At 37.5% G+C, this 25,000-nt stretch overlaps 1 protein-coding gene across 3 annotated transcripts in view; it reads left to right on the forward strand.

The window, feature by feature from the left end:
- diaph2 (diaphanous-related formin 2) overlaps window positions 1-25,000 on the forward strand; it is a 380,814-nt gene that overhangs the window by 152,571 nt on the left and 203,243 nt on the right. For all 3 annotated transcript variants that reach the window (XM_053630382.1, XM_053630381.1, XM_053630383.1), the window contains 2 exons: window positions 15,480-15,578; window positions 23,042-23,136. In XM_053630382.1, the coding sequence (XP_053486357.1) occupies window positions 15,480-15,578; window positions 23,042-23,136 (194 nt within the window). The remainder of the gene's footprint in view (window positions 1-15,479; window positions 15,579-23,041; window positions 23,137-25,000) is intronic.

The following is a 25,000-nucleotide window of genomic DNA, read 5'->3' on the forward strand; positions in this document are numbered from 1 at the left end:
GTCTTGTTGTTTTTCACACCATGTAAACTGTTTGTGTGAAAATCCTGGATTGACTAATTTGATAATTGCATGAATGATCAGGTCTGCAGATGTTCCTATTAAAGTGGCTGCGGTGTGTAAAGTTGCATTTGAGACAGAGTCACAGGATTCAGAAAATATTTAAAGATAACCAGCTTGTCTCTTCAACTTTACTTGATTAGCTTCCAAATTTCACAAGCCTTTGCGTTAATGGTTAAGGGTAGTGTAACGTGGCTTAGGAAGGCAGGGCACTGGCACATTCTGTGCTTGTACTTTATTAGGGCTAATCTAATACTCATCATCCTAATTCCAGGCAGGTGTCATGTAACCAACAGGCAGCATCAAACCGGGAATATTTACGGACTCAAACATGGACATGGGCATGGGTCAGAACCAGGAAAGTATGAGACCTAGAAAACAAAGTACTAGGTAATACGTCTTAGACTTAACTGGAAGAATGCATGATACGACTTTGCCACAAGACAATAAAACATCAGGGGTTAAATAGGAGCTGCATAAAGAGGGCTTCGAGGATCATAAAAGACCCTAGCCACCTGAACCATAGTCTCTTTTCACTACTACCTTGAGGTTGATGGATCTACAGCATCAAAGCAAACAAACAGATTCAGGGGCAGTTTTATCCCACTGCTTAATTATACGGTGATACGGCTGGTTAATAATAACCACTCACACCACTAAAGAACATTTGCATTATCAATCAATGACTACGTTTACATGGACAGCTGTAATCTAATTATTTACCTTATTCTGAATAAGACGGTATTCTGATTAAGGTGTTTACATGAGTCACTTTTAGAATACTCCTCTCATGTACCCGTTTTACTTGTTATAGAACATAGAGTGATTAACAGCACACGTCATTACGTCCCCATGCCATGCCGTCCAATACAGGTTTGGGTGTTTTTATTTTTAAATTTTACGAACGCTTGAAGTGCAGTTAATTATTTGTCATGCTGTACGTGCGAATAGACGACTGCTTGAAGCCGTGGGCTGCGTTCCAAACCGCTTACTTATCTACTATATAGTAGATATGCCATGTGTGTACGTGTCCTGTCGCAGAATGCGGTGAAAACTCCCACACGATGTTAATAGTGTGATTAAGGTGTTTACATGTCTGTAATGCACGTCCATAATGCGACTACAACAGGACTACTCCACATGTCTTAATTCGATTTGTGTTTACTTCGAGTATGACTTTAGTCAGATTAAGGTAATAAAAAGTTGCTGTTTACATGCTAGTTTCTTAATCGGGTTAATATTAGATTATTGTTGTACATGTAAATGTACTGAGTGTTTAGGACTGTTGCAGGATGTGTAATTACAGTACACTATTGCACTTTCACTGACTGCTGATAACTGCTCTGTTTACATACAGCATTGCATCCAGAATGTCATATTTGCACAAAATAGATATTGCACATTATACAGTGGTGCTTGAACGTATGTGAACCCTTTAGAGTTTTATATATTTCTTCATATATGACCTAAAACATCATCACATTTTCCAGTCCTAAAGTCCTAAATGTAGACAAAGAGAACCCAATTAATCAAGTGAGACAAAAATATTATACTTGGCTATTTATTTATTGAGGAAAATGATTCAATATTTCATAACTGTGAGTTGTATGTGAACCTCTAGTGAGTATGTGAACCTCTAGGATTAGCAGCCACTGCATCTCACTTCATCATAGTCACATGACCACCTGCACCTGAATCACGTTCTTGTTAACAAGCACTCGTGTATATAGCCGTAGTTGCGCTGCACTCCTTGTCTTACCTTTGTCTTTCTTTGCCGTTTTCTTTGTTGCTGTGTTTAGGTCTTTGGTTTATGCTTAGTCTTTGCCATAAGGTCTTAGTGTCTTTTGTGTTTTTGTTTTGGTCTTTATTAATCTTATTATCTGCACTTGCATCTGTCTCCAAATCTCTCCAAATGTGAGTGATCACCCTGTTTTATTTAAAGAACAGGGATCTATCAGAGTCTGATCTTCACAACACGTTTGTTGATGTGTATCATGGCACGAACAAAGGAGATTTCTGAGGACCTCAGAAAAAGAGTTGTTGATGCTCATCAGGATGGAAAAGGTTACAAAGCCATCTCTAAAGAGTTTGGACTCCACCAATCCACAGTCAGACAGATTGTTTACAAATGGAGGAAATTCAAGACCATTGTTACCCTCCCCAGGAGTGTGGACCAACAAAGATCACTCTAGAGCAAGACCTGTAATAGTCTACGAGGTCAAAAAGGAACCCAGAGTAAGTTCTAAGCAATTAAAGGCTTCTCTCACATTGTTTAATGTTTATGAATCCACCATCAGGGGAGCACGGAACAACAATTTTGTGCATGGCAGGGTTGCAAGGAGAACCACTGCCATCCGAAAAAAACATGGCTGCCCTTCTGCAGTTGCTAAATATCATGTAGACATCTAAAGTATCATGTATCATCTAATCTATGAAATATTTTGATGGTAGTTTCATGGTTTGGTTTAATCAAACCATGTCCTGACTTTAATCCAATAGAAATGTTGTGCAAGGACCTGAAGCAGGCAGTTCATGTGAGAAAACTGACCAACATCCCAGAGTTGAAGCTGTTCTGTACTGAGGAACGGGCAAAAATTCCTCCAAGCCGATGTGCAGGATTGATCAACACTTACCAGAAATGTTTAGTTGCAGCTATTGCTGCACAAGGGGGCCACATCAGATACTGAAAGCATTTTCCTCAATACATAAATGAATAAATCAAGTATAATATTTTCATCTAATTTGTTTAATTTGGTACTCTTTTTCTATTTTGAGGACTTGAAAATCCGATGATGTTTTAGGTCATATTTATGCATAAATTTAAGCACCTCTCTATGTGTGTGTGTGTGTGTGTGTGTGTGTGTGTGTGTGTGTACCCAGCAAAAAAAGAAACGTCTTCTCACATTCAACTTCTTTTATTTCCAGCAAATTTCTTGAAATGTGTAAATATTTGTATTAACATAAAAACATTCAACAACTGAGACATAAACTGAACAAGTTTCACAGACATTTAACAAATGTCCCTGAACAAAGAGGGTCAATATCAAAAGTAACAGTCAGTATCTGGTGGCCACCAGCAACTTTAAGTACTATAGTGGATCTCATCCTCATGGACTGCACCAGATTCTTGCTGTGAGATGTTACTCCACTCTTCCACCAAGGCATTTACAAGTTCTTGATCATGTCTGGGGGGACACATGGTTACATGTAATTTTTCACTGCGAGGATGATCAGATGTCCTTCCTGTCTCCCTGTAGCACTGTTGTAGGCATCTTATATTACAGACATTGCAGTTTATTGCTCTGGCCACATCTGCAGTCCTCATGCCTCCCTGCAGCAGGCCTATGGTATGTTCACACAGGTGAGCAGGCACCCTAGGCATCTTTCTTCTAGTGTTTTTCAGAGTCAGTAGAAAGATCTCTTTAGTGTCCTAAGTTATTGCAACTGTGACCTTAATCGCCTACCGCTTATAAACTGTTTTAAGGACTGTTCCACAGGTGCATGTGCAATAATTGTTTATGGTTCATTGAACAAGCATGAAAAACATTGTTTAAACACTTCCTGATAAAGATCTGTAAAGTTAGTTGGATCTTATAAAATTATCTTTAATTATCTTTACAGTCTCCTGAAAAAAGGACACGTGTATATGTATGTGTATATATATGTATATATGCGTTTGTGTGTGTGTGTGTGCGTATGTATGTATGTATGTATGTATGTATGTGTGTGTATATATATATATATATATATAATATATTTATATTTGTTGGCACAAAGTTGAAAGCACACAATTGTATAGGATGTCTTTGTATGTTGTAGCATTACAGCATCTAAGGGGCCTGTGCAGAGCCCTGACCTAAACAATGTAAAACCTTGCTTGTATTTCGTCATTTGTAAGTCGCTTTGGATAAAAGCGTCTGCTAAATTAATAAATGTGAATGTAAAACAAAGGCTTGTAATATAGCACCATCAATTAGTTGGCTACAAATCTCTCCCAACATAAACTGTCAGTCAGGCAATTTACATATATAATTAATTAATACAGTGTGTGATGTCATGGAGACTTATCAAACAACCTTAGTTCCCATTAAAAAGGGAGCTGAGGACTCAGCATTAAAGAGACTGAGGACTCTCACAAGATGAGCTTATTAAAATCAGTCCCAAAACAGTGTTAACAGCGCCATGAAAAAAAAACTCCAAATGAAGAGTCATCAAGAAAAAAAGACTTTGTGTAATTAGTGACTATTAAGGGTGTTTAATTCAATGGAGAGTGAGATTTGAGAGTATATTGCATACTGAGCACTGAACAGCAGCCCCTCTGCTCTAAGCTTGTTTATAACTGAATAGAAATGTGTCAGCCCTCAAAGCACACATCTAGTGAAGTCACAACTGAACAAATTCCTCCACATCTCTTACTGTCTTCTCGCCTGGTCTTTATCTAATCCTAACAAGCTGGACTGTGTTCATGTCTGTCTACTTTATGTGTAGAACAGCCAATAGCCATAACACAGCAATCGTAAGGAATAGGAGCCTGGCCTACTAGGAGTCCTGTTTTACTAGTTAATTATGCAGCATATATCACCACCACAGAGAACTGAGTAGAGTAGATGACGGTCTCTCTCCTGGCACATGAAAACGATTTTCACTAGACACTGTCTAGTATCACTAGATACTGCCAGATCAACAGGAGAAATGTTTAAAAAAAACAACATATAGCTGCATGCATATAAGCACTTACTGTATCATATTGGTATTCTGAGGATTTCTATGCTGAAGACAGATGAGTTGATACAGATTAAGATTAAGTCTCTAATTGGATTGGATTAAGTCTCTAATAGCTACAGTAATTTTAGGGTTGTGTCTCATAGTCAACAGCAGACTCCAGTTTCTGCTCCAGCTCCACTCCCTGCTTGCTTCCCTCATCTTTTGAGTGAAGAATTTTGCTTTCTTGTTGCCCTAGGGCTAAGAAAGCAGTTTAGACTTTCATCAGTAGAAGATTGCTTGATTAGGAATAAAAGTAGGCAGAGAGCAGGGATAGGAAGCAGATTTGGGAATATAGTGGTAGGAGGAAATTTAAGTATGTGTGTGGTAAGAAATCAGAATTAGTATGTCTTTGTTTCTGAATCAGAATGGATTTGTTTTCGGGTTAATGCATTGATGTTTTTGAGGATGAGACTGATCAGGTCCTCTCCAGTGCCCTGATTGAGAGAGATGACTGGCTGAGAGAGAGAGAGCTCATCCTACCCTAGCTTGATCTGTGTGCATAGTGTCTGATCAGCTTTCCTGTTTTTCAGAGTTGTTTTGTTGGTGTGGTGTTTTAGTTTGTCTCATTCATTCCTTGCCTCATCAGGCGAGCCTTTGAGTACACATGGCTTCTCTTTGTATACACAAGCAAGGGCACGCATGTGGCAGAGGAATAAGGTCATCAAAAGTAATGATTTGGTGCCACACTAGAAGAGCATGTAGCCCTCCCAATTTCAATGCAACAGGTAGACAAAGAAAAATTAATGCAGCACACTTCACACACTGTATTCATTACTATTTCTTATTTCTCCACTATATGGCATTTCAAGACCAATCCTGAGACATGAGTCCATCTGAGGCTCATGCACCATAACCCTAATATTTTAAATAGATGGGTACGCTGGATATACTGAAAACAGGTATATGTGATGCAGTGGGGAAGGGCAGGTGAGGTGGCAGAAAGTTGAAATTCTCAGTGGGAGTGTTTCTGCTAGAAAGTAGAAATCTGAATCTGGATCAGCTTTAGAGAAAAATAAACCATCAAATGGACATGTGTTCATTATGTTCTCTTATAGTTCAGAGCAAGCAATTCACAAGCCACTGGATACTTTGTGCAGTACAGTAGCTTGAAATATTTTCACATGTTTGTAGGACCATGGCACACTATAAATATATTGTTCAGAGTTACTTAAAGCTGCTATATCATGGAGTCTATTTATTGTGTGTGCGCGTGTGTGTGTACATGCAGTATGTGTGTGTTTTGCAATACTGAGGCACCTCCCAAGTGAGGGAGCAGGCAGCAGCTGCACACTGCTTTTGTTTGTAATTACTGTGTAAGTTTAAGTAGACCAAAGCTTTGCCTGATTTTATTTTTAGTAACTCACCATTGCATTGTAATTACATGTCAGCATACACAAACAACATGGCTTGTAGTCATCAACATACTACAGTTTCTGACTAGACATGGCTTACTGATTATATCAGAGCAAATGTGTGGGCTTTTTACAATCACCGTGATGGTGAGATGGTAAACCATCACCTGTAGGTTTACTGTCAGTCTTTCTTTGTAATTGTTTTACAGGTCATATTTCAAAGGAATCACATAGTTATATATTTCATTTGGGCTTTAGTGAAATAATATCGGGAAAAATATTGTTAGTGCTATTGGGGGAGTTTGATGCTACCCATACAGGATGGAGGAGAAGCGAACTGCACTTTATGACTTTTTGTTGTCATTCAGAGTGAACATAAAGGTTGCTCTCCTCAGGCCTGTTCTGAGTACACTCACAGCGCAGTACTAGCTCTGCACTACAGTTAAATGACTGCAGTGAAGGTAGGTATAGCTAACATTGGCTTATTTTAGTAAAGCAGTTACATATTCAGACTGACAAGACACAACTCCTACTTGACTCTCTGGAGGAGCATAGAAGACCCCATGCTTGGAGGGCTAGCTGAAATTTAGCCATTGCTCATTTCCAATAAGATGTCCGTGATGGCCTGCTTTGAAAGTGACATACCAAATATTGGAAAATGGAATGCCAATACAGGATTTAATGTGTGCATATCATGGATGTGCAGTGCTGTGGGTTGGTTGTTGAGCAGAATATTAACTGGGTGGACAGGTGCTGAGGTTTCCAAGGTTGAAAAAGATGGAGTGAGTCTGTTTGAGTTCATGAATGTGGGCAGAGGTGGCATAAGTTAATTTTTGTGTGAGTCTGAATAAACGTTCTGAAATGATTGGCTGTAGGATAATGAAGTCTGCCTGTTCTCTGAGAACCAGGACCAGACTCACACAAAAAGTACCGCCAGAAGTCTCACACCCACCCAGGCTACCCCATACATCCACAACAAATTTTGAGACAAAAATACTGTAATGTACACTCACTGACTATTTAGTATGTGTGTGTGTGTGTGTGTATGTGTGTGTGTGTATATATATATATATATATATATATGCGCTCATTCATGTTAAAACTAATCAGCCTATCATGAGTCAGCAGTGCAATGCATACAAGCATATAGGCATGGGTAAAAAGCTTCAGGTAATGTTAAGATCAAACATCATAATAGGGAGAATTTTGATCTCCGTGACTTTGACCATGTTATGGTTGTTTGTGCCAGAGAGGGTTTGAGTATTTTAAAACTAGATGATCTCCTGGGATTTTCACCCACAGTCTCTAGTCTCTACACAGAATGCTGTAAAAACACACAGTGAGCAGAAGTTCTATGAGTGGAAGTTTACAATAAGTTAGATAGCCTTAGGCTATATAGCAATGTGACATTGGTTATCTCGTATAAAAGGGCTGGATTTTTATATTTATGTTTCAGTCAACAATGTTGATTGACAGTCTAAAAAAATATTCACTGACTTTCAGAATGAATTGTAACAAAAATATGTTTGGTTGTATAGCCTAATAATGTCAATTATGCAGACAGTTGTAGTTTTACTTGCTAGATAATTGATGTATAATGATACACTAGGTTCACATTTCAATTCATGATATTAGCTTCATGATACAGTTCAATTCAACATTCAGAATATTTTGAACAGAATTTTAATTAAGACAAAATATGACTGAAAAGATTTCTTTTTATTTCTGAATAATCAACAATGCAAAACAATGTGTGTTTTTGTCTGTAGAAAACTAAATATATTTTTTTTACAAATTTATTTTACTAGCCACAGTTTGCATCTGTCCTGTATATCAGAGAAGGAACTTGTACGAACCAGTAGCCACTGCACCTCACTGCATCACGGTCACATGACCACCTGAATCATGACCTGAATCATGTCATGTTAATGAGCACCTATGTGTATATAGCCACAGTTTCAGGGCACTGTTATTGCTCCTGAATCTCCCAGTGGCCAATCTGGGCCTGCTGAGACCCCCAAAACACACACACACACACACACACACACACACACACACCCTTAGAATCTCCAAAGTGAACCATCTAAAATAATACCATAACTGTAATTATATTTAATTACATTTATAGATTGTATTATATTCCTAATTCAGACTTTTTTGCAGTAGGTCCAGTCAAATCAATTGATTTTTTCCTCTTAACTATTGTTCTTGTTGAGCTGCAGTGTGTACTCCCTTTACAGCATGAACAAAGACAAGCCAGTGTAAAGATGTGTTGGTGTAGGGGAAAATAGAGCCATGTTTACTGCTGGAGTTACTGCATAATCCAGTCCACCAATAATCCAGACAGCGGGTAGCAGCAGGTCCTATAAATGCCTCATAATCCTGCCTGCCAGGGTAGCAGCAGAGTACAGTGCCCTCCACTAATATTGATACCCTTGGTACATATGAGCACATAAGTCTGTGAAAACTGACTTTATTTTTTAACCTTTTGATCTTTTGTTCAAAAACTTCACAAAAATACTCTGCTCTCTCTCATGGCTATCAAACAATTGCCAACACAACACAGGTTTATCCAAAAAAATAAATTGTTAAATATAGGTGTGCAACAATTATTGGCACCCCTATGAATTCATAATATTTGAAGAATATTCCTATTTATATTTTTTAGTCATTGTTTATAATATTATAAACACCTGTGTTTTGTTTGCAATTGTTTTGATATCCAGAGTATTTTTGTTAATTTTTTAACAACAGATCAAAAGGTTTAACAATAAAGACAATTTTCACAGCTTTCTTTGCTCATATTTACCAAGAGTGTTAATATTAGTGGAGGGCACTGTACATGGTTCATACATGGCTAGTGCAGATACACTAATTGCAGAGTAAAGTGGGTCAGTCAGAACCACTTTTTGCCATCCAAACAGTCCTGCAGTCATCGACCAGAATTAAACACTGCACATAACTGTGCTTTTCTATCACTACCATGATGCATGTTCATGTGTCATACAGTAAGTCTGTCATTAAGCTTGACTAAAACTGTTACAGTTCTGTAAAGTTGTAATCAAGAATATTGATTTAAGAGAATTTAATAGCGGGCCACTGATTTTTCGGACGGCAGATCTTACAGAAGATAGAAATAAGCAGCAGGTATAGGAGAAAGTTATTTAATCATGATCCCTCCTCACCTAGTGACACACCATTTTCTTATCATCTCTGAATCAAGGTTGTGGGAAGTGTTTAATGTGGAACTAAAGGAATAGTTTGTGCAAGTGGGTCAGTTTATAGTTAGGGGCCCAAGCCTCTATTCCTTGAGTTTGGACCAGCTGGATAATACTTATCCCACACTTTCAAAGACAACAGGCTGTTAGCCCGCATTTGTAGAAGCTATAGTTTTGGGCTCTGCTTAAGATCCTTCACATATATTTTCCTCTATCTGCTACTTCCGCTGCCTAGCATAACACAACTGCATAACACAACTGGCTAATGCTTCATCTGCTTGTTATAAGGTGTAGAGGTTGTGTTTTTGGGGAATAAAGATAAATATATAGATATAGATGCAGTTGATATTCACAGACATTGATAGTACGTTTGTTTACATGTCTTTTGTCTTGTTTGTTTACTTTTATTCTGTCAGAAATGTGTGAATGATGTCAAAACAATGTCAAAAAGGGGACTATGAAGTAAAGAACTCTCTCTCTCTCTCACACCCACACACACCCACACTCACTCATACTCACTCACACTCAGTGGTCAGTAAGGCAGTCCATGGTTGTATAAAGAGTGGCAATGCATGCATCGGAGCAATTGCTGTCCACTGTGAGATTGGCAAGACCTTTACTTGCACATCTGCTCCTCGGTTTGATTACAGCAGATAAACCTGTCTCTCTCTCTAACAACTGTGACATCAAGCTACATGAGAGGAAAGTCTACACACTGTCTCCCCTGCACCCCACCACCACTCTTATCTTTCAGCACACCTTGACATTTCCATGCACACATACAAGTATTTCTTATAGCAGACAAATTGTACAACCTCTTACCTGACCTTCAGGAGAACAATTACAAAAATTAGTGGTGTTTTCAGATGGTAAAGAAACCTAAATGGCTGTGCTGTCCTCAACATTATTTTCTTATTTCATTCAGTTTTGTAATTTAACTCTTTACACTTTAATGCCGGAGCAGCAGTGGCTATGCATGAGAGAGTGATTACTCTGTCTTGTAACCCAGCGTTTCCCAACGTTTTATCAGTCATGGCACCCTTTGAAAATGTTCAGCAATTTGTGGCACCCTACACAAACACTAATGCTAGACAGCGTTAAGGCTGGTTTCTACTTGACGCATCCGCAATAGCACGAGGGAGCGCGAGGCAACAACGACGTCATTGCAGAGTTGGCGGTTCGAGCGCATTGAGTGCACGAGTCCTCATTCTGCGGCGCGGTTTGCACGGCATCTTTTGTAACTTGCTGCGCAGCGCAAGTTCATCCGTAGATGAACGACTTTGAGGTGACTCTTGCTCAAAGGTACAATTGTACAGGCATCTCTATGATCAATCCATGCGGGACCATAGAGATAGCCAGATGGCACAAAATACATGGAAAGGTTTTTTAAAATAGTGATTTTGATTTGCTTTGTACATACTGTTAAATGAATAAAGCCAAAGTTTTTTGGGGGGTGTACCATGTTTTCATTCATCAGTGTCTTCATAAATAAACACATTCACTACACTACACCATCAGACACAGTGATTAAACCTTATTCTGTTGTCTTTATAAATAGAGATGTTTACACTGATGGCCATACAGTGTGATCATTCTGTAATAACTTCCTTTTGTCTCTACATAAAGAGACATTTACACTGATGGGCGAACATAATCCCCTGATTTTGTAAATGTGAGAAATAACATTTGCAGGAAGCTCCCACTTTTTGCTTATATCTACAGTAATAGCTAATATTTACAAAATGAGCCTACAATAAATAAGTCTATTTAATGAAAACAAAGGTCCATGTTTAATAAAAAAAAAACAAGCATCGTCAACAACACACACAAGAATTCCTCCTCAGCATTCAGCAACTCCACGCGAGACGCCATGTTTGTAAGCGTTGCTATGGCTGTTCCGACAAACTACTTCTTCTCTCAGCTACTTCCTGTTGGTTTATAGGATGATTACTCAGAGTCGCCCCCTTTCATTTAAAAGACTATTACAACAGCGAGCATGTCAAGTATAAATGCCTTGTCCGTTTGGGGAGGTGCACGTGCAGTCAGTGGAGGCTCACAGTGCGGAGCCAGGCGGAAGTATAAACAAGGCTTTAGCTACACGAGGATGAAGTTGATGTTCCAGAAGCATCTGGAGCTGTTCTTTTAAGAAATCTGTCCATATTCTTTTGCACTACACACCCTAATTATTAGGATAAAACACACGCCTATGTTACGCATACTGACGTTGACATGCTGCTGACAGATCAGCGAGGGGGGTCGAGGGGGAGGGAATTATAATTTTTTTTATATATAATTTTTTATTATTATTGTTATGTGTGTGTGTGTCTGTCTTATTATTTCTTTGTCTGTGTTATTATTTCAGACATCCGACATTTATCATGTATATTAATTGTTTTATACACATTTTAGGATTTTAGAAATGTTTGAAGGATTTTTACATGGCACCCCTGCTCTCATCAGACGGCATCCCGGTTGGGAAACACTGCTCTAACCCGCGGAGTCTGATAAGAACAGAAACATTTGATTAATTGCATGGATAGAATTCAAACAACAATATCCAAGTTACAACATTGTGATTTCCAGGCTGTCTTTTGTTGTTTTTGGGAGTAATGTGTGTCAGTTAATAAAATGCAGATTACACTAGAAGTGCTTTCTGATTTTAGCAAAAGGGAAAGGCTGTCCTGCTGGCATCAAAGGGAAGCTATACTTTGTTATTCCCCCTGAAAGTGGACTTCTGATCAGACACACCTGATACCAGTTACTTTTACACACATACACACACTCTGCCTAGTTCACAATCACTGGACTTCTGATCAGGCACACCTGCTCCCAGTTACTTATACTTACACACACACACCCTTTTGTATAGAGACTTTTTACTGCCTCCCCTTAGCAAAGTATACGCTCAATTCCTTTGTGTCTTTGACATTACCAAGCCTTTGTATTTTTCATGATTCTTCTGGTTTTCACTTTAACTTTGTTCTCTGATTTTCGTGTTCTGCTCATTCTCTGATATCCTGTTTGTTGATCGCATGACCTGTGAATGGTGATCAGAAACTCCCGATCTCCTGGGATTATCACACACAACAGTCTCTGGGGTTTACACAGAATGGTGCAAAAAACAAAGTGAGTGACAATTCTGTGGGTGGAAACACCTTGTTGATAAGAGAGGTCTCATCACGAAGGTGTTTCAGCCTGCAGACCCTCAAAGGATGTTTGGTTGTTTTTTTGGGTTGTATTTATTTATTTATTTATTTATTTATTTATTGCACCATTCTGTTTAAACTCTAGAGACTGTTGTGTGTGAAATTCCCAGGAGATCAGCAGTTTCTGAAATGCTCAAACCAGCCCATCTGGCACCAACAACCATGCCATGGTTAAAGTCACAGAGATCACATGTTTTCCTCATTCTGATGTGAATATTAACCGAAGCTCTTGACCTGCCCCTGCATGATTTTATGCATTGTGCTACTGCCACATGATTGGCTGATTGGATAACTGCATAAATAAGCAGGTGTACAGGTGTTCCTATTAAAGTAAACGGTGAGTGTATTTAATGGGGAAGTGCACCACCATTTATTTATCATTGTACTTTGCGTTGTGACCAAAACATACATGCAGAGAATGTGCACACAGATTTGGACATATATAAATGTTTACATATAAATAATCTGGACCATTTATTTAGTAGAACTCTTAGAACCGCTTTTAGCAGTAACAACTTCCAACAAATGTTTTCCGTAGCTGCTGATAGGACTTGCACAGTGAGGAGAAATTTTAGACCATTAGTTCCTCCTTCAGCTTTAGGGTGAGGGCCAGTTGCATCAACAGTCCTTTTTCAGGTCAGCATCTAAAATTGGTTAAGATTGGACTTTGACTTGGTCATTATAAGACATGAATTTTCTTCTTTGTAAACTATTGTTTTGTTCATCCTCTTGTGTTTTGGGTCATTGCCTTGTTGCATCACCCAACATTCCATAAGATGATGGAGCACTACCCTCACCATGATGCTTTCTTCCACCATATCCTTTGAAATGTGATTGATGGTTCACAGGGCAAGGCCCTCATCAACAAACCTTTCTTTGTTCAAGTGAAACGTGAAGAACAGCAGACTGTGAGTGTGTTTTATTGGAAAGTGCCTGGCTTCCTTTAGCCTCTGGACAAGTTATTGGCCCAGAGGTTTACATACATTTTAAAACCTAGACTATGAATATTTAAATAATGTACAGGTTCGATTCTCACCGTGGCCCTGTGTGTGCGGAGTTTGCATGTTCTCCCCGTGCTGCGGGGGTTTCCTCCGGGTACTCCGGTTTCCTCCCCCAGTCCCAAAGACATGCATGGTAGGCGGATTGGCATGTCCAAAGGTTTTCCCGTGACCCTGAAGGAAGGATAAGTGGTATAGAAGATGGATAGATGGATTATTATTAATAATAAAACAGTTATACAATCACTGATACAATTTTGAAATATTCAGGATCATTATTATTTATCATTTAACACTCTCTAATTTTGCCCCATTGTGTAAAACATCCTCTTGATACAAATGCTGTGAAAACTGTGAAATAGTAAAGATAAACGAGTGGCTAAAAGCTTCATAAAAAAAAAGTACCACATGACTGCAGCTGAGGATAAGTTTGATTATTTCATTAAACCTCTGTCTAACTGTGTCCTGAATAATAACTAAATTACACAGATAGTGGCCTTTGCTGAATATTATTAAATATCAGGTAAATAATTTATTACATATCAATGTTCTTAAAAGTGTACACACCTTAGGGTAGTCAGACCCTAAGTTTAAGATAATGGAATTATATAAACCACAATATATACTAAAGACAAAAATATATTCAAATCACTTACACTTGCAAAAAAGACAAAAAACAAAAAACAAAACCCAAAGGTTTTGTGGAAGCACAATGAAATAAAACGGATTCATGTTATACTCAATGGTCTTTGTACAATAAGTACAAATTGCAAGTAAAACATGTAGAAGTGTTATGAATGCTGGATGGTATGTTAATATTATATGTATGAATTTCTGTGAGACCATGTTGGAGAGAGGGCTCACCAGGTGGGCTGGCCAATTAGTAGTGTAGTGTAAAGATACTCCTGAGAGACTGTACCTCCTTCAAACCAGAACGGCTTATCATGGAGACTAATAGAGTTTGCTTTACATATCATGTGCTTGTGATATCATTATTAAGAGACACATATGAGGCATACCCATTTTCAGAGAACATTTTAAATCTTGTACGACGTGAGACAAAGTGAAAGTTAAATCACTGAGATGCAACAAAATTATAAATATCGACAGCACTATGAAAATTAAGGGCCCAGGTTATTAAATTTCAGTTATCTTTTAGCAAGGCCATTTTCTCCTCTCACTTCAGATTTTAAATGCATAGTGCATACACATACAACAACCAATCCTTTTCATAGTAGTCAGATGCACATTCAGCTAAATGACAGGAAAGTACTTATAATAATGGGATGCATCAGTACTTACATATGAATTATTTTGTGTGAGTAGAGAAGAATACATATACGAATGTCACATATACAAATATACAATACCAGAAAGGGTGTGGAAGACGGGAGAGGTAAGGAAAACAAACAAACAAAAACCCCACTTGGAGTTTAAACCCCACTATATTATAAACTTATATATTTATAATATTATAAAGCGCAATTCTTCATGCCATGGATTCTGCAACCAGCCTGAACTGAATAAGGCAGGTTGGGTCCATGGATTCATGCTGTAGATGCTAAATTCTGAACCTATTAAAAAAAAAATCTCTAAGTCAGATTCATGTAAAGGGTTCATATAGAGTGAATCAGGCATATGTCACTATAATCTTTCTATTATCGTGTAGTCAAACGACTGTGTCTAAAGCATTATGCTGTGACTGTGTGGAAATGTCAGAAATATCATTTGAATTGTACTCTTTATGTTTTGAATGCAATGGTTCAGCATCATGCTTCTAGATGCTCTGTTTTCCCTCTAAACTACATAAAAGGGTGACTCATCCTGTAACAAATGCTTGTGACTGTTACAATAATTATTTTCTTTCTTTTCTTTTTCCCACAGTGAAAAAGGATTTGGAGGAAACAGATAACAGAATGACACAATTTAAGAAAAAAGCAAAAGAGTTGCGAATCCTGGATGCCAAAACGGCCCAAAATCTGTGTAAGTTCTTGTTATTATTTGTCATTGTCTCTGTTGTAACATAGCTAAGAACACTTAAGGTTTCTTTATTCCTGTTTATTTTATTTTATTTATTTGATAGTTTTTATAAGTTGTATAGTTTTGTAATTTTTTTTAACCAAACCGTGGTGTGGTTCGTTTATAGCCTAACATTAGCTTTTTACTTCTGGTGAGTGTATCTAGGTTTCAGAATCTTATGAATGTTATCTTAATGAACGAAACATGTAAGAATCATTAACTTTGGTTCGTCGCAGAGTTTATTTTCTGCAATAATCCAAAAGACAATGGAAAATCCTACTTTCTTTTTGTTGAGGGAACCAGGGTGATGCTAACTTCTGGGGTGGCCTACAAAAATACGTCATGTTTGCAGGATTGACGCCTTCCACATTGGTGTCTGACACTAGAGAAGGGCACACCCCTCTCTCATAATGTGGAGTTAAAGTCCATCTCTACGGTGGGCAATTATTACATTTATGATGGCAAAGATGCCAACATGCATGTAACACCAGTCCCATTCACAAAACGTGAGATTTTCTCGAGATAAAACTATGTTGTGAGAAAACAAGATCATGAGAAAACAACAAAGAAAAAATTAATAATGCATGGCCGCCTAGGGCTTCCGTAACTTTGAACAAGAGAACTAGGCTGTAATAACGTGTACTATTTTACATGTAAAACGTGTTGCATTCCGTTCGTCTTGCTTTCAAAAACATTCACATACGAATTATGTAAATTGGGATGAAGGGCGCGTCCCGTTAGCCATGCCATTGGTAAATCTCTGGCTCTCAGCCACTCACTGAACAGAGCAGATGCAGAGAGGTGTGAGTGCAGCGGGAAAGCAAGACCTTGCGCTTGCAGGACAGTACTGCTGACATTTGGAAATTTGCTAAGGTTTGTCCAAAAAGTTGCTAGATTTGTTATTAGGTGCTTTTTTGCAAAAAAAAAAAGTCACTAAAGGGGTCTTAAACGTCGCTAACTTGGCAACACTGGTCTGCACTGACAACTAGATAAAAGGCAGGATAAGCTCCACCTCTCCCCAGCAAAAATAATATTCAGAGGGAGCGGGAACGTGGGGTTTTTCATTTATGCACATTCTATTTGAAAAGCAATAAAATACACAGAGTACCCAAATGATGCCCTGTCTGTGTTTTTTTTTTTCTTCTTGAAAACAATTTGCGCCTCCCTTCCGAGCCCATGTTGAGAACCACTGCACTATAGGAATTAGGCAAGCTGGCAGAGGCAGTGTGATGCTTTTGGCAGTGTTCTGCTGGGAAACCTTGGGTCCTGGTATTCATGTGGATATTACTTTGACATGTACCAACTACTTAAACATTGTTGCAGACCAAGTACACCCCTTCATGGCAACAGTATTCCCTAATGGCAGTGGCCTCTTTCAGCAGGGTAATGTGCCCTTCCACAGTGCAAAAATTGTTCAGGAATGGTTTGAGGAACATGACAAGGTGTTGACTTGACCTCCAAATTCCCCAGATCTCAGTATGATCGAGCATCTGTGGGATGTGCTGGACAAACATGCCCGATCCACATGTCCGAAAAGACAATTTTGTCCGAAAAGACAATTTTGTCCGAAAAGACAACATGTCCGAAAGACAATTTTTTTCACAGCCTATAGACATATTTACACAGACATATTTACCACGAGTGCCAATATTAGTGGAGGGCACTATATATATCTGCTTTTATCTGCATGGATATGCTGACTAGTCTTTTAGTACCACTGTGGTGCTTGAAAGAGTGTGAACTCTTTAGATTTTTCTATATTTCTGCATAAATATGACCTAAAACATCATCAACTGTTCACACAAGTCCTAAAAGTAGACAAAGTGAACCCAATAGGACAAGCATATTGTACTTGGTTATTTATTTAATGAGGAAAATGAGCCAATATTACATATCTGTGAGTGGCAAAAGTATGTGAACCTTTGCTTTCAGTTTCTGGTGTGACCCTCTTATGCAGCAATAACTGCAGCTAAACTTTTCCGGTAAGTGTTGATCAGTCCTTCACATCGGCTTCAAGAAATTTTAGCCCGTTCCTCAGTACACAACAGCTTCAACTCTGGGATGTTGGTGGGTTTCCTCACATGAACTGCTTGCTTCAGGTCCTTCCATAACATTTCTATTGGATTAAGGTAAGGACTTTGACTTGGCCATTCCAATACATTAACTATATACATCTTCATCCATTCTTTGGTAGAACAACTTGTTTGGTAGTATGACTTAAATGACTTAAGATAAGATTCTTATGCTAGAATTAAGTGTTTCCTTTCTCCAAATGTAACACGTCATTTAAACCAAAAATTCTATTTTGGTCTCATCCATCCACAAAACATTTTTCCAGTAGCCTTCTGGCTTTTCCACTTGATCCTTAGCAGATTGCAGATGGGCAGCAATGTTCTTTTTGGAGAGCAGTGACTTTCTCCCTGCAATCCTGCCAGCAAACCATTGTTGTTCAGTGTTCTCCTGATGATGGACTCATGAACATTAACATTAGCCAATGTGGGAGAGGCCTTTAGTTGCGTAGGAGTTACCCTGAGTTCCTTCCTGACCTCACGGACTATTACACATTTAGCTCTTGGAGTGATCTTTGTTGGTCTCCACTCCTGGGGAGGGTAACAGTGGTCTTGAATTTCTTCCATTTGTACACAATCTGTCTGACTGTGGTTTGGTAGAGTCCAGACACATTAGAGATGGTTTTGGCACCTTTTCCAGCCTGGTGAGCATCAACAACTCTGAGGTCCTCAGAAATCTCCATGATACACTTCCTCAAACATTGTATTTTTGTACACAAACAATTTTGAAAATCTGACTTTGATAGATCCTTGTTCTTTAACTATAACCGGGCGCTCACTCACATCTGATTTTTCTCACATTGATTGAAAACATCTGACTCGAATTTCATCTTCAAATTAACTGCTAATCCTAGTGGTTCACATCCTTTTGCCACTCACAGATATGTAATATTGGATAATTTTCCTTAATAAATAAATTACTAAGTATAATATGTTTGTCTCATTTATTTAATTTGGTTCTCTTTGTCTACTTTTAGGACTTGTGTGAAAAAAGGGTTCACAAAATTTCAAGCATTGCTGTATTTGTACAAATTTTTGTGAGAGTTTGTTGTACTCCCACCATATTCCATATTGATTAGAAGCTTAATGGCCCCTAGAGAACTAACATGGTGACAGTTAAGCTTCCATTTTTACATCTTTCAGAAGCTATATTTCTTGAGCTGGGACTGAGCTCAAGATCTCATTACTCTCACTCAGTTTCTCACTCTGACCAACTTCCTCTGGTATGAAACCCTTTGCTTGTTATGTATTGTTTGTGTGTCAGAAAAAGAAGGGCAGAAATGTATAAGCAAGGAAAAAAAGGAAAGGGAGCAAGTGTAGAATTATAAACTGTAATTTTTGAAAATGACCTGTAATTTTTTTAATGTTTATTGTAATCTGTGCTGATGGGATTATGCTGAGGAGAAACAGGATGGAGGTGATGTATGTTGTCTTTTATAGCCTCTGTTGAAGTTGAAAAGTGCTTTTCACACCCTCCGATGTCTGTCAGTTCCTCAGTCACAGCTCTGTAACATAACATGCTGTTACTCACTGAAATTACCCAGTGAAGAAAATGCAGATATATTCACTTTTGAATAGCCTCAGTCTCTCTCTCTCTCTCTCTCTCTCTCACACTCATACACACACACACACACACAGCGTGCACACCAACAGTTTGGACCATTCCCGCTGGCCCTTTTATGACCTTTTAAAGCATGGCTGCATATTTGCTTTGTTGCCCTGGACCCTGTGACTGGGTGGGGTTCTGTATGTACAAGATACAATAGTTTCTCACATGGCATCTAATAGAAGCAGAAATAAATACTTTGAAGGAAATGCAGGTCAGCCAGAGATGAAGTCATTCTCCTTCATTAGAAATAAGCAGCCAAGCAAGGTTCTGTAATGCATTAGCTGTAAAAGAGACTATAGACCTAATACTACACACTGTGCAAAAAAAAAAAAAAAAAAAAAAAAAAATATGTGAATGAATGACAACTCCTCTGAACTTAAAAGTAGCTAATTTGACTTAAACAGAGATGAATGCATTTAAAAGTACAAGTGTCATTTAAAAAATATTGTCCTATATTCAGATTAGTGGTCGATTGATTGATTGGTTTTGCCGAATAATCAGCACAGATAACCGATGCTGGTTATCGGCGAAAACCCACACCGATAGTTTTTCATATATATGTGTGTGTGTGTGTGTGTGTGTATATGTATGTATGTATGTATGTGTGTGTGTGTGTGTGTATATATATATATATATATATATATATATATATATATATATATATATATATATATATATATAATATAAAACACGGATGCAAGCACGAAAAACTATATATGCATATGTATATTTTGGAGTGTTACATTTTGGTTCAGTTTGGATGTATATCTTTTATTTACTTTAATATTTATTAATAGTTAATATTTTTATATTTATTTAATTTACAAACTACAGTACATTCTTATGGTACAGTCAATACTGTTTATGTTTGTAATGAAGTTCAGCAATATTTTAATTTGTGTGTTATGTTTTCATTCAGTATAATTTTTTTTTAACTGTCGTTTGAATATTCAGTTATTGGAAACTACTACCCAACTTAGTTATTGGTAAAATCCACTATTGTTCGACCTCTAGTACAAATAACCTGGACACTATGTAGACATGATAAATAAATAAATTAATAAATGAATAATGGTTTAAGCCATAGGTGCATCACAGGTGTATTACATGGCTGAGAAAACCCTTTTAGAACACTATAGTCCGGAATGCAGTCAGATTATTCTGTGAGCAAAAGATTGCTCTGTGCTTCGAAAAATCTCACCAGCAAGAAATACTGTAAAACTACAATAAGCACTAGCAGCACTTTGTTGAATGAGATGAGTCTGAATGCAGAATTAGCAATGTTGCTCCTGGACAGGTGTGTAGACTCAGTCTGTATAAAGCAAGGAAGTTATTGGATGGCTGACTTTACATAACTAAAGCAGATGTGTTTTTTTTCATTACAAAGAAAATAAGGACAGGGAAGGCACTTGTGCCCATGCTTATAAATCATTATGAGCCAAATTATGTGTGTTTACAGTGTTATAACTTGCCTTTCAAGCAGCTGACTTTTAGCTAACAATGTTTACTTGCTAATAGCCAGGGACAGCGCTACATGGTTAATTAATTTAATCGCAAGACCTCTGGCCAGGGGTGTCTAGTTGCATTTCTATGAAACAAGAGAGAGCTGTTACAGGGCTAAAACTTTCATTCTGTATAACTCTCAACTATTATTTTGTACTGAAATCTGAAAGAAATTGGGATTGAAATACTGTATGATGCCATGGCCAAACCACTTAAGGTAGAAATAGCACCTTAAGGTAACAATTACAGCTTACCATTTTTTAATAGTGTACTATAAAATTTACCATGTTTCATAGTGCTCATTTTTGTCACTGATGGCCACCCTCTTTTGAGCCAGTGCCCCAGCTTACAAGGGGCACTGCCTTGATCCCTTGGTTGTTTTAACCTTATCTTAAACAGAACATGTATTTATTTATTTGTTGTTGTGAGAAATACAAGATTGTTTCCATTAATAATTATTGGATGTAGGCTGTAGATCAGTGCTGGACAAAGTACAAAAATCCTGTACTTGAGTGAAACTAGAGATATCTTTGCTAAGATGCTACTTGGGTAAATGTAGAAGACTTCTATTTAAATTTCTACTTGAGTTAAAGTCTACTTGAGTTTGAAAATGTTGTTGAGTAAAAATACAAAGTCTGCTGTACAGCTACCTTCAGTTGCTGCATGTTTGTGGTTCTTTCTGCCTTTAGTTTTGTCTTTCGTAAGTGAAAAGCTTACTCACTTAAGCTGAGGTCAGGTGATTGAGTCAACCATTTAAGAACATTCCATTCCTTTGCCTTAAGAAGCTCCTGGGTTGCTTTCACTATATGTTTTGGGTCATTATGCATCTATACTGTCAGTATTATCAGTTTTGCAGCATTTGACTGAATCTGAGCAGAAAGTACAGCTCTATACACTTCAGAATTCATCCTGCTACTTCTGTCAGTAGTCACATCAATAAACAGCAGTGACCCAGTTCCAATGGCAGCCATATATACCCATGCCATAACACTCCCTCTACCATGTTTGACAGATGATGTGATATTCTTTTTTTCATGAGCCCTTCCTTTCCTTCTCCATACACTTCTCTTCACATCATTCTGGTACAAGTTAATCTTGTTTTCATATCTGTCCAAAGAATCTTGGCCTTTTTTTTTTTTTTTTTTTTTTAAAGATGTTTGTAATTCTGCTCTTGAGTGTTACCAGTGGTTTGGATCTTGAGGTAAACCCTCTGTGTTTACATTCATGAAGGCATCTCTTGATTGTAGACTTTGACAATGATACACCTACCTCCTTGAAGTCTTTTTGACTTGGCTAGATGTTGTGAATGGGTTTTCTTCTCCAAGGAAAGAATTCTGTGATCATCTATTTTAAATGTCTTCTCTGATCTTCCAGGCCTTTTGGTGTTGCTGAGCTCACCAGTGCATTCCTTCTTTTTAAGAATGTACCAATTTTTTTTAGTTGGTCATTCTTAAAGCTTCTGCTATCTTTCTGATAGGTTTGTTTTTCAGCCTATTGATGGCCTCCTTCACTTGCATCAACACCTCTTTGGACCACATCTTGAGAGTTCCCATGAACAGCTACCAAATGCAAATTCAACACATGGAATCAACTCCTTTTATCTCCTTAATTTGTCATGAAATATTGGGGAAACAGGACACGTCTGACCATGAAACTGGGTATTAGTTAATTGTTCAATTACTTTTGAATGGAGGTACTAGGAAAAAAAATCTTTGTAATTCTTAATCTATTAATGCTGTATGTTTCTTACATCCCTTGAATTAAAGCTGAAAGTCTACACTTCAATTACATCTTGATTACTTTCTTTCAAATCCATTGTGGTGATGTACAATACAGAGCACACCATGCCAAATTAAGAAAATTGTGTCACAGTCCAAATACTTATAGACCCTGTATATACTATTTGCTCAACAAACCAGCTTACTTAGGTATGCTTTTATGGTTGCATTTGTGGTAATACTGGATAATCAGTACTTTTCTATACTCATAAGATTTGTACCAATTTGAAACTTTATCATTTCTATGTAATGGCTATCAACATCAGAAGTGCTTTGGCTTCTTTCCTTGTTACAGTACAAGTACAATGTTTCTTATTCCACCCCAATCTCCCTCAAATTGCACAAACATCCCTAGAGTGCATTCTGTGGTCATTGTATCTGAAGGGCATTGGTGGTGGGAAATATGTTGTTAAAATCCAGCAGGCCAAAAGAAGGAGCAATAAAATGAAAATTTTTTGCTTTCAACAGCCATTTTCCTTGGATCGTTTCGAATGCCTTATGATGAGATCCGGGATGTTGTCCTGGAGGTGGATGAGGAGAAGCTGAGTGAGGCGTTAATCCAGGTATGTGTGCGTGTGCGAATGTACTGTATGCATGTGCTTGGGTGCGTGCATGTCTGTGTACTGTTACGGTCGATAGTTTACATACGCCTTGCGGAATCTGCAAAATCTTAATACTTTTAACAAAATAAAAGGGATCATTAAAATCCCATGTTATTTTTTATTTAGTTCTGTCTTGAATAAGCTATTTCACATAACAGATGTTTACATACAGTATAGTCCACAAGACAAGATAATAGCTGAATTTATAAAAATTACCCCGTTCAAAAGTTTACATACCCTTGATTCTTAATACTGTGTGTCGTTACCTGGATGATCCACGACTGCTTTTTTGTCTTGTGATAGTTGTTCATGAGTCCCTTGTTTGTCCTGAGCAGTTAAACTGCCCACTGTTCTTCAGAAAAATCCTCTTTGCTTTCTTTGCTTTTCCAGCATATTCTGCATATTTGACCCCTTTCCAACAGCAGCTATATGATGTTGAGATCAATCTTTTCACACTGAGGGAAACTGAGGGACTCGTACACAACTATTACATAAGGTGCTAGTATTCACTGATGCTCAAGAAGGTAACACGAAACATTAAGAGCCAGGAGGATGTAAACTTTTGAACAGGATGATCAGGGTAAATTGTTCTTATTTTGTCTTCTGGGAGATATGTAAATACATTATTTAACTTCTGAAGGGCAGTACTAAATAAAATAAAAAAAAAGATCTTTAAACAAAATAACAGGGTAATTTTTATAAATTCGGCTATTATCTTGTCTTATGGACTATATATAAACCTCTGTTATGTGAAATAGCTTATTCAGGACAGTACTAAAAAAAAAAAGCATGGGATTTCTATTCTCCCTCTTATTTTGTTAAAAGTATTAATATTTTGCAGCTTCTGCAAGGCATATTTAAACTTCCGACTGCAACTGTATGTTTATTTTATTTACATATAAATTTCATAAGTAAAAAACAATCAGAAACATTTATATAGAAAAGAAAAAGAAAAAAAAACTTACAATAACCTAGTTGCAAAAGTGTGCACACCCCTATACTAATACTTTGTTGAATCAGCTTTGGATTTTATTATACTACTCTGTCTTTTTGGGTAATAGTCTATCAACGTGGCACATCTTGACTTAATATATTATTTTCTCACTCTTTTTTGCAAAAGCATTCTAGTTCCATGAAATTGTAAGGGCATCTCCTGTGCACAGCCCGCTTCAGGTCACCCCACAGATTTTAGTTGGATTCAGGTCTGGGTTCTGGTTAGGCCATTTAAAACACTGATATTTTGTTTAATCCATTCCTTTGTTGATTTGGATGTAAGCTTTGGGTCATCATCATGCTGAAAGGTGAAATTCCTTAGCATCTTCAGCTTACTAGCAGAACCTGAAGGTTTTGCACTAAAATTTTGCTTGTATCTGTAGCTACTGTATACATGATTCCCTCCACCTTGATAAAAGCTCCAGTTCTGGCTAAAGAAAAGCAGCCCTAAAGCATGATGCTGCCACCACAATGCTTTAAGATAAGATAAATTACACAAAAAACAGATAGGAAAGAATGCACATTAAATAGGAATAGAATTGAAATAAAGTATATATATATATATATATATATATATATATATATATATATATATATATATATATATATATACACACACACACAATAGGAATAGAAAAATAAGAATTAAATTAGTAAAAAAAAAATAAAATAATAATGGTAATATGTACACTATGGACACCTCAATGTATGTGTATAATTTGAATATGTGCAGATGTGTAACACCTTGTTTATATACATGAGTGGATAAATGGATTATTAATAGAGGGCTGAACAACAAATAATAATAATGTGTGGGTTGCTGATGCAAAAA

Source organism: Ictalurus furcatus, chromosome 8, assembly GCF_023375685.1.
Source record: "Ictalurus furcatus strain D&B chromosome 8, Billie_1.0, whole genome shotgun sequence".
Taxonomy (NCBI): Eukaryota; Metazoa; Chordata; class Actinopteri; order Siluriformes; family Ictaluridae; genus Ictalurus; species Ictalurus furcatus.